The sequence below is a fragment of the Sesamum indicum genome, linkage group LG6, assembly GCF_026168435.1.
Source record: "Sesamum indicum cultivar Baizhima isolate 11 linkage group LG6, ASM2616843v1, whole genome shotgun sequence".
NCBI lineage: Eukaryota > Viridiplantae > Streptophyta > Magnoliopsida > Lamiales > Pedaliaceae > Sesamum > Sesamum indicum.
The window spans coordinates 7,154,362-7,169,232 of NC_142662.1; the positions used below are offsets into that span (position 1 = coordinate 7,154,362).

At 34.1% G+C, this 14,871-nt stretch overlaps 3 protein-coding genes across 6 annotated transcripts; 1 reads left to right on the plus strand and 2 right to left on the minus strand.

The window, feature by feature from the left end:
* Window positions 1–1,154: 1,154 nt before the first annotated feature.
* LOC105164715 (endoribonuclease YBEY, chloroplastic) lies at window positions 1,155–8,040 on the plus strand. The gene is made up of 12 exons (XM_011083439.3): window positions 1,155–1,682; window positions 2,479–2,730; window positions 2,807–2,902; window positions 3,716–3,893; window positions 4,030–4,098; window positions 4,229–4,329; window positions 4,435–4,527; window positions 5,054–5,125; window positions 5,599–5,718; window positions 5,814–5,864; window positions 6,755–6,943; window positions 7,456–8,040. Exons 1-12 carry the CDS (start codon window positions 1,287–1,289, stop codon window positions 7,621–7,623), a joined length of 1,785 nt encoding a protein of 594 aa, XP_011081741.1. The 5' UTR covers window positions 1,155–1,286; the 3' UTR covers window positions 7,624–8,040.
* A 1,457-nt stretch (window positions 8,041–9,497) lies between these two features.
* LOC105164714 (N-alpha-acetyltransferase MAK3-like) lies at window positions 9,498–11,209 on the minus strand. The gene is made up of 4 exons (XM_011083438.3): window positions 10,850–11,209; window positions 10,648–10,768; window positions 10,402–10,457; window positions 9,498–9,935 (listed from the first exon to the last, which is right to left on the minus strand). Exons 1-4 carry the CDS (start codon window positions 11,024–11,026, stop codon window positions 9,711–9,713), a joined length of 579 nt encoding a protein of 192 aa, XP_011081740.1. The 5' UTR covers window positions 11,027–11,209; the 3' UTR covers window positions 9,498–9,710.
* Window positions 11,210–12,218: 1,009 nt separating this feature from the next.
* LOC105164713 (early nodulin-93) lies at window positions 12,219–14,217 on the minus strand. 4 transcript variants are annotated; one of them, XM_088881242.1, is made up of 4 exons: window positions 13,961–14,200; window positions 13,296–13,396; window positions 12,842–12,917; window positions 12,219–12,419 (listed from the first exon to the last, which is right to left on the minus strand). In XM_088881242.1, the coding sequence occupies exons 1-4, from the start codon at window positions 14,187–14,189 to the stop codon at window positions 12,337–12,339; spliced, it is 489 nt and encodes a 162-aa protein (XP_088737368.1). In that variant the 5' UTR covers window positions 14,190–14,200; the 3' UTR covers window positions 12,219–12,336. The 4 variants fall into 4 exon arrangements, with proteins under 4 accessions (XP_088737368.1, XP_011081738.1, XP_088737369.1 ...); XM_011083436.3 differs by having other exon boundaries at window positions 13,335–13,396; window positions 13,961–14,190; XM_088881243.1 differs by having other exon boundaries at window positions 12,396–12,536; window positions 13,961–14,217.
* Between the last annotated feature and the right edge of the window lie 654 nt (window positions 14,218–14,871).

Here is a 14,871-nt window from a genome sequence, read left to right on the forward strand (position 1 = left end):
ATCGTATACATTAAACAAGTACATAAATAAAACAATAATTAATTTATCTTCACAAAAATTTATATATCTTAATTTCCTTTCCTTTTTTAAAGAAAACGTATAATGATAGAAAATTTAGGCAAAAAATCACAAATAGGCCTATATTAATTTGTCCACCTATGGGTAAAATGTCATTATGAATTATTTATATATGCACCACTTTGTATTTATTTATAAATTATAACAATTATTTTATCTTTATATTATTTAAGATAAATTACATCGACACTTAAGTTTAATTACACAAACACATTATTTCTTTTATAAAATTATATGTATACGTCTGAGAGCTATTTGGGCAAAGTTTGCAATCAAATTTATAGGTATCCCTAAGAAATGTCCATTCAATTTTTAACTTATTATCTCATTTCAATCATATTATAAATATTTTAAAATAAAGTTGAAATTATTTTTAAAAAAATTAAAAACAACTAGAAATGCTTATAATGTTGTTTCTATTGGGCTAGAAAAATATATGTGTATATATTTTTAATTTTTAAAGTAAAACAATGTTTTCCTTTTTAGAGGGTAAAACAATATTTTCAAATACTGAATAAATACTTTTTAAAAACAATAAATAAAAAAACATTGTTCTAAAGTTGGTTCAAATACTCGTAGAAAAATTACACATTTTGTTCCATACGGTAGGGAATTCAACATTTTCTATCATATGTTTTACGAGATTTTCAAAATGGTCATAAAATTAAAAATATTTAACACATTTAATTCCATATTAAATAGATGACGATAACATATAAAGTGTATTCATTAACTTGGTTGCTCACAAGGTTGATAAACAAGCATATTGCACGTGGTCTTATTTTATGTTTTTTTAACTAAAACACAAAAATATGATTGAATATATTAATTTTTTTTTAATTTTGAGATCGTTTAAGAAATTTAATAAAATATAAAATTAAGTGTCGAATTTTTATAAATTTAAAATTATTTTAAATATTTTATAAAATAGAAGATTAGAAGTACTGATTCTCTCTTGTGAAATTTCGCCGCCAATAACTTATTTCTATTGGTTCCAGTGAAGACGCAGGGTAAAATTGTCAAATCTCGCGGGCAGTACTGCCCGCCAGCGTAAACCTCCAAAAGTTGTTTAACCCGCCGTTAAGGACCTAAGGTAGACGTCGCATTCAGCATACAATGTCCCAGTGGCTAATCGCTTGCAGTGATACTCTTTCTACCATTGTATCTGAAAGTTTCGATAAATAAGGTCAGAAAAGATCGTCGACTGAATGCTCTCTCGCCTCTCCCCGTTTCTCCGAGCCCTACCTCCTCCCCCACCCTCCCCAATGGTGGCGCGTGTACTTTCACTTGCACTCCCCTGCGATGTGGCTCTCCCGTCGAAGCTTCTGCCTTCGCCGCCTCCTCAATGCTTTTACCTCACGTCGTCGTGTTTCGAGGTTGCATCTTTCGTCGGAAGGAGGAGATTTAACGGTATTAACAACTCGTACCTCGCTAGTCAATTTGGGGGCAGAAATGGCAATGTTGCAGTGGCGGCAGCACGGCGGGAGTACCGGAAGGTTAGGAGTAGGAAAGTGGCGGCCGCGAAGAAGAGTAAAGAGAAGGAGCTGGAGCTGAGTGTGAAGATTTGCCTCGAAGAACAATTACCTGAAGATCCTGAAATTTTGGTACTATTTCAACACTCTCTCATTTCTGTATATTTTTGTGTCTCTACTTTAGATACTACGCTTTATTGCAGTTGTATTTACATGGATGTTTCATCATGCATTTCAATCTGCATGATGTTGCTGATACTTTTTGTAGCGTCTGCGTTTCCACATGGAATCTTATCAAGCTATTATTAGTAATATTAGTTACAGTTACCCATAGGTTGGTGCTTTCCGATACTTTGAATATGTGGTGCTGCATTTTTATTCTAATCACGCGTTTGACTGCACTTCTGGTCCATGATTTTTGGTGTGTATAGGCGTATGTTTTGCTTATTTCTTTGTGAAAATGTACACGTATTTGTATGAATTTTTGTGGAGATATTTCCTCACCATCCTTAAATTTAGAACATTTTTTTTGTAAAGTTGAATCTGCTATATGAGAAGCTCAGTGTTAGAGATCCTAGAGAAACATCACAAGCTAAAATCTAACCTAGAAAAGAATTTTGTGTCTCTGCAATGGGCTTTCCCATATTCTACTCACCAGACAATGGGAAAGGAGTAGCTGAAATGACTCTTCCTGGGATGCACAGCAACTTCTTTCTGAATATCCATTGATTTTTTTCATTCTCTTTTATTATCTTGTGGCATATATGAAGCTGTGACATTGAAGGGTGTAGTCAATGACTAGTTTTGAGATCAGTGGTTCTGCCCAATCATTTTTATTGTTGAAGCTGAGAGTTTTTTCATAGTATAGCTGTGAGGGCAGATGATTTCCTACAAAGTAAATGATTAAGTTGGTTTTCGCTTATTGCAGGATATTGCTGAGATAATGCATCTTAATGTTCCGATGGCAATGAAATTAGCATTCGAGCGTCTAAATGATTCAGAATATAAAACAAGAGATACTGCAATAAATGATATTGGATGTTTTGATAGTGTAGAGTTATCTGTACTTCTTTGCAATGATGACTTCATTCGGAAACTTAATAAAGAATGGAGAGATGAAGACCACGCTACTGATGTCCTCTCAATGTCCCAACATATCCCTGAGCTCAAGCTTCCCATTGTAAGTAACTCATCACTCAGCCATTTATATGAGGATATGCTTTTGTGACAAAACAATAAGCATCACTCTTTTGCAGCTGATGTTGGGTGACATTGTCATTTCTGTTGAGACGGCTGCACGGCAAGCAGAGGAGAGAGGACATGCCCTTATTGATGAAATACGCATCCTTGTGGTTGGTTTTGACTGTACTCTCCCAGTTTTTCTTACACTAGTGTAGGAACTTATGAAAGAGATAGGAATGACACAACAAGGCCAATTATGCATTAACATTTATCATCATCTGCAGCTGGATCCTCTTCTAGTAATTTACGTTTTATTATTTACACTTGACTGGTTTCAGAGTCCTGCACATCTCGAAGAGTATACAAGTAAATTGCAATTTGAGGTTATTGCTCAATTTTGTAAAGAATGTGGCTAGTATCTTAAGAAAACTTATAAGTTGTGTGGCACTCGATGAGTACCTAATATAGCATCAGAAGAACTCATTTTCATTCTTAGGCATATTGATCGAAATTGTTTTTGTTGTATATTTCTTGCCATTAACAAGCAGCACTTTTGATGTTATTTCTGGAAATTTTATTAAGATTAATTGCAATCTGTTTCATGTTAAACAAGAATACGTATCACTGGAAGGAAGCAGCTAGATGTAATTTATCAAACAAGGAATGTAGATTTTCTATTGGAAATAAAACATAGGGATATCAGTTAAACTCTGTGTAGGGTGTGACTGTGTCGCAGGGTTTCAGTTACTTGTTTGAATTGTGTGCTATTACAGGATGGTTAGTGATGAACTTTTAACATGGGATCAGTTAGTCATGCACTTAAATATCTTATTGGATACTACGAAGATGTATATTTTATAAAATAGGTTGACCTAAGCAGATTGCAAGGTGTTGAAGTTAAAACGACTTCTAAAATTAATACTATGTTGGTGGATATTGATTTGTTAAGATCCTGAATCATAATGGATCTCATATTCCTATAGGTTCATGGGCTGCTGCATCTTTTGGGATTCGATCATGAGTTAAGTGACGAGGCAGAAACAGAAATGGAGAATGAGGAGGAACTTATACTGAAGGGTCTTGGTTGGAAGGGAAAAGGTCTTATTCACAGCGCATATGACTCTGGAGCTAATGGGAGTCCGCATATTGATTGTTCAAATGGTAAAATACCAGATCAATTCTCAGTTCTGAGCATGTCTTGATACAGCTATGATAGTGAATGCTAATGCTATCAATTTATAGCTATATTTCTATTTCTGATATCCCAGAGAAAATCACATTTCTGAATTGTCAAAAGACAGGAAGAGAGAAGGCAGTCTCCGTTTTTACAGACCAAAATTTGGCTACATCTTCTGTGACATGGATGGTAGGATATTACAAGGGGTCTTGGTTTAGTATTTCGCTTATTTTCCTTGTATGTATACATAATATACCACGATGCAGTATTCACCTTTTAAATAGAATATTCATTGATGCAATCGATTTGTTAACACAAGGTACACTACTCAACAGCAAAAGTCAAATTTCCATATCAAATGCAGAAGCTCTAAAAGAAGCCTCGTCAAGGGGTGTAAAAGTGATTATAGCCACAGGAAAAGTAAGAAAGGAACTTTGTTTGGACTTTTGATAGTTGACATCATGTGTTTGATTTAATCCTTGTTTAACACTGATGCTTCTGTCTTTGGCTCGCTCTGTGATACAGACTCGTCCTGCTGTAATTAATATTATGAAGACCGTAAATTTGTCTGGTAGAGACGGCATTATTTCAGAGTTTTCTCCTGGGGTTTTCGTACAGGTCTAGCTTTTGATATGTATATTCTTATTTGCGAATGAGATTTTTGGCTTCGTTTTAATGTTACTTTCTTTTCCAAATTTAAAATTTTGACTAGATTCTCAGCTGTATACCAAGTTTGTCATTAGACAACATTCAGAAAATAGAATAGCCAAGTGTCTTCCATCGTAGAGTGAATGCCTTCTGTTGTATTCCTTCCTGGTTCTACCATTCTCTTCCTCTTATGTGCAGTGATACACATTAGGAACTTCTTAAGTCACGAGTCTGCAAAGCAAATGCTTTTCTCCGATTAAATATTGACATGGTTTGGTTAAATAGATTATTCCAAAGATCATGAGGAGAGAGGACAGAGAGTGGTGGATGAGAGGTTCAAGGGAAAGATCCATATTTTAAATGTATTTAGTTAGAAATGAGGACTATCATGTAAGTTATTGCTAATTATTTGATGGTCTTATGCATGTAAATGAAATGCTTAAATTAATCACTTTGAAATTGTCTGATATCTTCTCTATTCAACTATGAATTCCAGGGATTGCTGGTCTATGGCAGACAAGGTCGGGAAATACTTAGAAAGAATTTGGATCCTAGCGTCTGCAGAGAGGTGCACTGATTTTTTTTTTCTCCTTCTGGTGCAAAAATTGCCATTGTTTTGAAGTTTGGACTACTTTCAGCAATTTCTGAACGAATTTTACGGAACTAGTATATTTTATTGGAGGACACTATTCTTTCATGTTATCTGCATCTTTGCATCAAGCAAGTGTTGTGGTTGAGCACTTCTTCATTATCCATTGGCTCACATCTCCTGCCTAACTTCATGATATGCTAACTTATAGGAGTACTGGGAATGATGATAACAGAAAGGGCATCAACTATATGTCTGTATCTTTGTCAAGAGTTGTTTCCTTGGCCAGTAGCTTCGTTTTTGTTCCACCTGCTTCTTGTTTCTCTTGAATGTGCTATTTAAATGTTTCAGACTGTCAATAACTTAAACACTTGACTAATGACTATCTAGTCTGTGGATATATGCCAGATTTCTACCAAGTAGCTTGAGTATTTATGTTTTCTGTATTACAGGCACTTCTCTACTCTCTGAAGCATGAAATTCCAATTATCGCCTTCAGTGAGGATCGGTGCCTAACATTGTTCGAACACCCACTTGTGGACTCACTTCATACCGTGTATCATGAGCCAAAGGTGCCTGATTTACCTATCACGTTTCCAGACCGTGTCTTTAATTGGACTTTGGTGGGGTTCTCCGAAAAAAGTGTTTGACATAGGTCTTTTCACAGGCTGAGATTATACATTCGGTTGAGCAGTTCCTGGCAGGCGTAGAAATACAGGTTTGTTGCTTGGAATGTCCATCTCTTGGAGCCTAGTAAGCATGCAAAGCTAGTGATCATTGCTGGTCTTGGGTGTAGCCAGTGCTTGAGTTTTGGCCCTTTTGGGCTGACCACGGAGGTCTATTGCTGAATGACCAAATAGTCACTAATCTCCACCTCTGGATACTTAGCCTTCAAATCTTTGTGTTAGCGGATCAGCTAGATTTTCACAGATGCACCTAATATTTCATAGTTGCTTCAGCTCAAGTTCATATTTCATATTATATTTTTCAATTTTCATAGCATAATTATGACCAAAAAATCTTTACAAGATGTTTTATTCTATGGTTTTGATGTTTAATCTCTGTTTTATCTGATATTTGTTATGTTTGGTTTGCGATTATGCTGTTCAAAATTGAATATCGATTATAATCTCAGTCTGCTTAATCATTCTTCTAATTATAATCGTATCTCAAGTGCCATAAATCTTTTCTTCTTGAAAGGACTCCCATGGAGTAGAAGTTTCTTTTCAATCTGCATTTCAATGTTCTGCTTAGAATCAGAAGAGAGACCTTCCTGCACTTAGCTAATGATCCTTTCTCTCAGGAACTTCTTTGATTGTACTATTTATGAGTCTTCCACATAAAAATAAAAATTTTACCCAGGAAAACAACTACTGAATGAATTCTTAGCTACTACTGATGGTTTTTTACCCACATAGCCAAAAGTAATCAACATGAAAAATTCTACTGTGTCTCTCGTACTTTAATTATCACCTTGTCACCCAGAAGTCTCACATGATGGGAGTTATACTTTCTCTTCCAAGTATATGTAGTTTATAATTGTTTTTGTGTAGTATATTTATGTTGCCGAGCTATCATTTTTATGGTGGTGTGCCATTGTAATTGCAGAAGCTGCTCTTCTTAGACACTTCTGAGGGAGTAGCTGGTACTTTGCGGCCTTATTGGGCAGAAGCAACAGAGGGTCGTGCATGTGTTGTTCAAGCAGTACCAGATATGCTTGAAATTGTTCCACCTGGGTCCTCGAAAGGAAGTGGTGTAGGAATACTTCTTGATCATCTGGGTGTTTCTCCAAAAGAGGTATGTTGACTGATCGTGATGTCTTGATCAGTATATACAGTCAGTTGAAAATTTTAGCAAGGGCACCTTTGCCTGAGACCAGTTGAAAGCAATTGATACCCTTGTGTTATATTTTCTTTGAGAATTAGTTCTGTTAGAACTCGATACTGTTGATTGACATGCTTTATTTTGTTGATTACTTGCTTAAGTTCAGCTGTGCCATAATAATATACCTGAACCCTCATTCATGTGGTTGACTCAGCTATAATGGGATCAACTTAATGTGGAAGGTGCTTGAATTACAACAAGTTATTTGATATGCTTGCTAAAATTATGTTGTCCTTCCATTACTTCTGTTTAAGTCAATGATCTAGACATACTTCTAATAGTTTTTGCATTTTATGGGATAAAAACTTGACTTAAACAATTGGGCAGGTTTAATTGTTGGTGCATATATCTTCGTGTAGTTATCTCCTTTGCTGGTGGAATGAGATTTACTGGTATTTATACCCATTCTTGTTTTGTGCTGTTAGGTCATGGCTATTGGTGATGGGGAAAATGATGTGGAGATGCTCAAGTTGGCCTCTCTAGGTGTTGCTTTGAGTAATGGATCGGAGAAGGCTAAAGCTGTAGCAGATGTAATTGGTATTAGCAACAATGAAGATGGGGTTGCTGATGCAATATATCGGTATGCATTCTGAGGGATTATACAATCGCATTGAGGCGACTCAATTCATTGTTGTTTAGTCGCTCCTGAAGAATATACTTTTAAAGGTGCAATTGGAAAAAAAAAATGGATATCTTTTTGCACTCTTTAGCTAAATTTATTGAGGAGCTTCATTATTTTAGATTTTCAGGTTCTGGTTTTGAGTAACCAAATTAGAGTGCTGTTCATGAGACTTTCTGAGGACTTATTAGAGAGGAAAAGAATAATGAAAACTATAAACAAAAAAGAATGCAGTTGCTGTCCTGTCGTACAGGACCAAAAAATTGACTCTGGGTGGAGTGGATGGCGGGCTGTTTATAGCTTCCGAAAATAAAAATACCTGTGCTTGGATTTTTGTTTCCTCATTCAATCACATTTATTTCTAGTAATATTGTCAAACTTTCTTTTCGTTTATGCCTAACTTATATCTTTATTGTCCGCATTATTTACATCTTATTCCATTTTAGTTTAGTTATATTTAAAGTGTAATATCACTATACCTTTTAAACTAGTATCACTAAATTTTCATATGCTGCTTCTTACTTTTTCTTCGTGCTTGGTTTTGCTTTCATCATCAAGTTTTTATTTTCAACTGGAAATGTATATCTTTTATTTTGTATAAATTTTTGTACAAAAATAAACATAAATTTTGGTTAGCTTATAAAATTGTCTTTTCTGTTGTTAGTAATCTCAAATTAATACATTTTTTATTGAATATAATCAATAGTTATAGTTTTATTTGATTTATAATTATTGGTGATGCTATATCAATGTGTTGTGGAAAAAAAAAGTTATTTTATTAAGTAAAAAATTTAAAATTTTGTGTATGCATGTGTGTGTATATATATATGAATAATGATTGAGATGGTAATGCTGGTGAAGGCAGTAATCATGCATATAAACAACATGAATTATTGTTTTGAAATTTGAAAAACTGTAATGAAAATGAAACCAAACAATTACATAATTTTTTTTTCTTTATAAATAAACGAAAGAGACTCAAATTTGTTTGGTTGCGTTTTCATTTCCAGTTTTCTAATTCAGTGATTAAAGTGCAAAACACTGTTAATGTATATTTTTTCTGAAAATGTTTTACTATCATTCTCATATCAATTATGATTTTATTATAAGGTAAATTTTAATGAATTCTTACGAAACTTATCATAAATATAAATACCTCATTTTTGTGTGAAAATTTTGTAAATAACTTTTAAAATTGACAGTCATTTAATAATATTTTTGAATCTGGGCTGTGAAAAAAGATATTTATAATTATAAAAAATTCAAAAGAATTTATCATAATTTATTATAATTATAAAAAATTCAAAAGAATTTATTATTTATCTTTTTTTTTATATTTACATATGTATGATTTTTTAATCATTATTTTATAAATTAATAATATTTATTATATAATACTTTGATATGACATCACTAATAATTATAATCAATTTCATTAAAAAAAAAAACCGTGCTTGATTTATCACAACTAACAATAAAAAAACAAAACTACCATGTTTATCTCGACACATCTACCAACATAAAACACAATATACCAATTGATCAAAAAATAATATAATTTTTACACGTAAACTCGCAGAAAATTGGAAACACAATCTCTCTGAGAACTGGAGAGTGAAAATGAAAACACAAGAAGACAGTTTCGCATATTATCCCAAAAACCAAAGGATCGAGATACTAGGCAATTTAATCAAATTAATAAGTACGTCTTTTATCTTGTTTTCATCATCACTTAGAGTGATTGATCAAATATTGTTCAATCAGTTAACGAGCCACCAGCAAATTACTCACATACAAGAAAGTTTCAGGAAGTCTTGCTATGCTTGGCTACAAGGTGGCAATACAAGGAGCTCAAACAATTCTTTTGAGTTATATATGGATGGCAGTACACCAGCACCAATAATACAATCACCAACTCAAGAAAATCGAGGGTGATGATCTAAATTCAGCATCACTGCAGTTCAGTTTCATCAAAACAAATCCCTAACATGAATATTATTATCGCACATATGCAGCGAAGATGTTGAGCAGTATTTTATATCCCTGATCCCAAGCTGTTTATCATGTCACCACATAATGTTTTCCCTCATCAAGCCCCTGGGCGTCATCCCCCGTGGGTAGCGCAGACCCAGAGTAGTTTGGTTCTGGGCGAGGAAACAACAGCTTCAGCCTGAACGCATCAACTCCATTCAAGTAGTAGCGAAAAAGCCTCTTGGCCCTAATAAACCCCAGGCGACCATATAATGCAAGTGCTCCTTTATTCGTCACTTCTGCTTCCAGAGTCACCTTTAAAAGACTCGGAATGAAAAATATTGAGCTATTAGTCAACATGTCTAAGCAACTGTGATAAAATATTAACACTCATAAAATATGGCAGCCAAAGACATTCTCGTGGATGCTATTTAGGTAAATGACAAGGGCTTTGTATGCGTCTCATAATGAACACATATTATGAGACACACGGCCAAGGAAGTAGGTAAACAACAAAAACGAAGATGATCGACCATGTTTGATGGTGTAAATATATGTTTCATATCATAAAAGAATATGTATAAAGTAGCTGTTAGGATTTGGCTTGGCGGAGATTGAAATGAAATGAAATAAACTGAAATATGCGGATGTCTAGTTCCATCATCCATACGGAACCAAAAAGCAGAGCACTTGGATATAGACTATGACTATTGTTTCCGTGTCAAGTTTAATTAAGAAATGCAATCTAGAATAACATGAGAAAATGAGTGTAGTGTCGTACCTCCTCACAACCTGATTCCATCATCACTTGAATTGACCTACTCACAAGTTCGGTTGCTGCAATCGCAAAAAGATATAGTAGTACTATTTCATTCTGATGGCGTGGGAGTAGTAATTGATCCACATCCACCACAAAAAATAAAAACTTCAACAACCCATTTCACATCAGAATTGTTGGATCTACCACAAATCCGGTATTACTAATTCATTTTCAGCAAGAAAAAGGAGGTAGAGGGGGCGGACTCACCGATGCCTCTACCTCTGTATGGGTTGAGAACAACGAGCATAGCTATATATCCTCTGAAAGTATGGCGATGATCTCCCATCTTGCACACCACCGTCCCTACGCATTTCCCTTTATGAAAGGCCTGTAGTTTAAGTTGAAACAAGGGATGAAACAAACTTTTGGTATTGAGATTCAGTTGTAAGTAGTAGAGAATGCAAATTACGAGGAAGGAGAGGTGGGGCCAGAGGTAGACGAAGTATCTGTAGGTGAAAATGGAATAGGGTTCGCTGAGCTCCTGATCCACCAGCTTCATAATTAGAGGAAGATGATGCTCCCCGCCGTAGCTCACATAATCTATCTCCGATGCCTCGAACTCCGCCTTTCCCTCCTCCGCCTCCATAACAAAACTTAACCTACCCCCTTTGTTCCTCCAACGCCGTTCAAATTGCGAAACCCACACCACCAGGGTATTCTAGCAAAGTCGCGTTGGGCCTATAATTAATTATTCAGCGACTTCAGTTCAGTTCAAATGGATGGATGGGTGGGGGACAAATGACAATAAGTTACAGAAGAGGCCACGTAGCCCGTTTTCTCCTGGTTCTAGCCCGCAGGTGTCTCTCTGCTCTTCCACCGAAGGATGCTTGAAAATATATTTTTTAATTTTCCTTACTCTCGTTAGTAACACTAAATATTTAACAAATTCTCTACAATTTATTATAAAATTAATCATAATATTTTGATTCATTTTTGAAGTATTTTGTTGTATTTTGTAGAGATTGAGAAAAACAATGATAAATAAGTGTGTGTTAAAAATAGTATGTATGCTTGAATTTATTTTTGGAAATAATTTAAAATAAATTTTATATGTTTAATATTGTGTTTTGGGAGACAAAAATTAATATTTATTGTCAAATCATGTGTTTTTTATATATATTTATGTATATGTGTGTGTATATATATGTATGTATTTGTGCTGAAACAATTAAAAACACCTAAATAAAGTGTTTTTGTATGATGACAAATATTGAGTATATTTTAACTTATCTAAAAAATAACTTGAAAATGAAAACAAACATAATGAATATGTTGAAGTTTTTAGATTAAAATTAAAATATAAGAATTGCATTATTTGTTACTAAAATTAAGTCATAACCAAACTTTATTTTTAATATATAAATAGCACCCGTTCTATTATGATTTTTAAGTAATCAGTTTGAGCTGAGTTTTAAAACGCTAACTGTGGTTACAGTTTGGCTTACAAAATTAAGCCCACCTTGATTTTTAATTTTTTATTTTTAGTGAGAAATATTTTGAACCTATTTAATTATGTGTTTGAGAAATAATCTGCATTCAAATTCAAGCATTTGCTTGTGGTTATTGTATACTGTTCAACGTGATCATACGAAAGTATTTAGGACCCATCACAAAATCAAGAAAGTATTGAAATTGAAAGCATTAGCTTCTGGTGAATGATTGTTTGTGCCAGTCAAAAGTCTGAGGTCCAAAACTCCCTCCATCTGCCATTCATACTTTAGGTAGAACCTTAGAAGGGTAACCCTAATGAAACATTGATTAAAAGTTGAAACGCAGTGTAAAATTGGACAAAGATACCATAAAACTTCAGAATGTTCACATCAAAACATAGTAGTTTCAGAATCTAACAAAACATAAATACATATCTCATGGCAAGGCATCTCAAAGTTCTTCATCTTAGGTTGATTTGTAGTGTGCATTTCTCCTTGCGCACTCCAAGATGGTTTTGTCAGCCGTGATGAAATATGCTGCTATTGATGCTGAAGAAGGAAAAAGGCACATCAAAACTCTTCCATTCCCGTCTATTTCATTACTGATGCAGAGGCTAGAGTCTCATATCATGAATGTTTTATTTTCATATGTCTAGTCAGATACCCCTAAATAATTAAAAGTAATGTGAGCAATTTTAGCAGACTTGTTTAATTTATAACAAATAAAATCTTATGCGTTTTGAGTGGTCATATTTGTATACTGTTTCAACTTCATCAAATATTAATGCTTCAGACAGAGTAATAATATATGTAGCCAGGAAACTTTAAATTTTAACTCAAACTCAACTGCTCCAGGAGTCAAACTACCTATGAGAAGCCAAGAAAGTAGAACAATTATCAACAGGGCAGGAAGGAGTTCTGCAGAGTTTTTCATATCATCAACCATTTAATATGAATCAATTCTAACATACCAGCAGATATAATGAGTGCCTGAGCAGTGTAGTTTAGATTTGCCTTGGCCCAAGGAATTGTTCGAACAGCTACCAACTGAAAGATGAGAAGAGGTATTTATTATGCAAATATTGGAAAAATTACAACACTATGGAGCCATCTTGGTTCAAAAGGTATTTAAGAAAATCTTTGACCTTCACACACCACCTCAACAGTTCACCACTCTTAATACTTGCAGAACACACCCAGCTTCATAGGATAAATATGCAAGCAACAGAATATGAATAAAACAAAGAGTGGCAATTTGTGGCTCATCATATGGATAAATTGGGAACCAGAGAACAAAATAACTAGCATCACTATGAATTTTGACAGTATCCATATAGTGTGTGGCACTGATAATTCACAAGTCAATAAGTGATATTTATATGGATGAATGAATAAGGTAAATCCAGAAATTAAATGCTGCATAACCAAGATAAGCAGCTTGGAGAAAAGAGTAATTTCACACACAGTGGGCACCGCGCTAGCAACACATGCAACTGCAGCAGCTTTGGCTCCTGCGCGCACACCCTCTGCAAATCAAAATAGTGAAAACAAAACGTAGTCTAGTTCAGCTCTGCCTGGACCATGATTGCTGAAATTAATTTCAATTTTTTTCAATCACTTCCAAGTATTCACAACAGATAATACCATTGCTTAGTTGCGCCTGGACGAAAATTGCTAAATTAAAATAATTCTCAATCATTTTTCAAATATTTATAATAGAAACATAGGTTCCTTCTACCGAGAGGACAACTGTAGAACGTTAAATTCATTTTCCAACCATTTAAAAATATTAACGACACGATTGAGATCTCTAAACCTTGTAATTATGAGAACGCATGCGATTTAGGAAAAAAAGGTACTAAAACTTAAACATAAATATTTTCATCTATAAACCGCAAAAAAGTTGCAGTAGAAACTCCGAATCAAAGATGATCAACACTGGAACGAATACAGACCTAAAATAGCAGGAAAAAGATGAAGTAAAAAAGCAAAAGAAAAATTCAATCAGCTTCAGTTGTCCTCTCAGGAACAGCATAACACTTACACAGGAGCTTCAAATAGAAAAATAAGAAAACAGGAAATCAATCGACCTTGAGTGCACTGCCTTGTGCGCAGCATTTTTTCATCTTCCATTGGAGACGGGATCACCAAAGCTTTCTTGCGGTTTGCAAATAAGTCCCTCATTTCTGATGGAATCCCCATTTTGCCCCAAGTTCTGATCCGAAATTTTCCTTTTGTTTCTTCTCTTATGTGAATTGATGAGTGGAAAGGTTCGCCGAGTTGGGAATTTGAAGAAAACTGAAAACATAGCATATGCATAAACTTTAGGCTCTGGTCAACATGGCGTCGGGTTGTGTAGGGCCGACATGGGCCGGAAGCTAAGTGCGACTTCGCTTTTATTAGTTGGTCCTCAAAATAGAAAACACGCTATCAAACCAGCACCTCATTTAAAAGAAAAACTCTAAAACTAGGTATTGCGGGTTTGAAATTATTCATATGAAACATTTATTTAAGGAACACCAAAAAGAATTTCTTAATTTATTTTGATTTCAACTGACAATGGAGAGATGTTTTTGACACAAACTATTCTTGAAATTAATATACATTTTACCCAAAATAAATAAATAGATTAATAAGTTTGCTGCTCCAAGATAGTAAATTGGAGTGGAGTTTGGTTCGTGTTAAATTTGAAAATTGAAAGATCTTATAGATAAATCGGTAAATAATTCCAATCGAATCGAGTACATTACTATTCAAAATTATTTGAACTGTTATCAAATTTAAAAAAGTCATGTTTAATTTAATTTGATTATTAATCTAATAAACTCAAATGAGCTTTAATTAAATCAAATATAATTCAAGCTAAAATAATATAATATTTTTAAATATATTTTATTAATTTTACACTAATTGAACCAAATTCACTCAAAAGCTTATGAAACAAAATATTTTGTTCAAATTTGATTCGCAAAATGTAATAATAAAATTTAAACAAACTTTT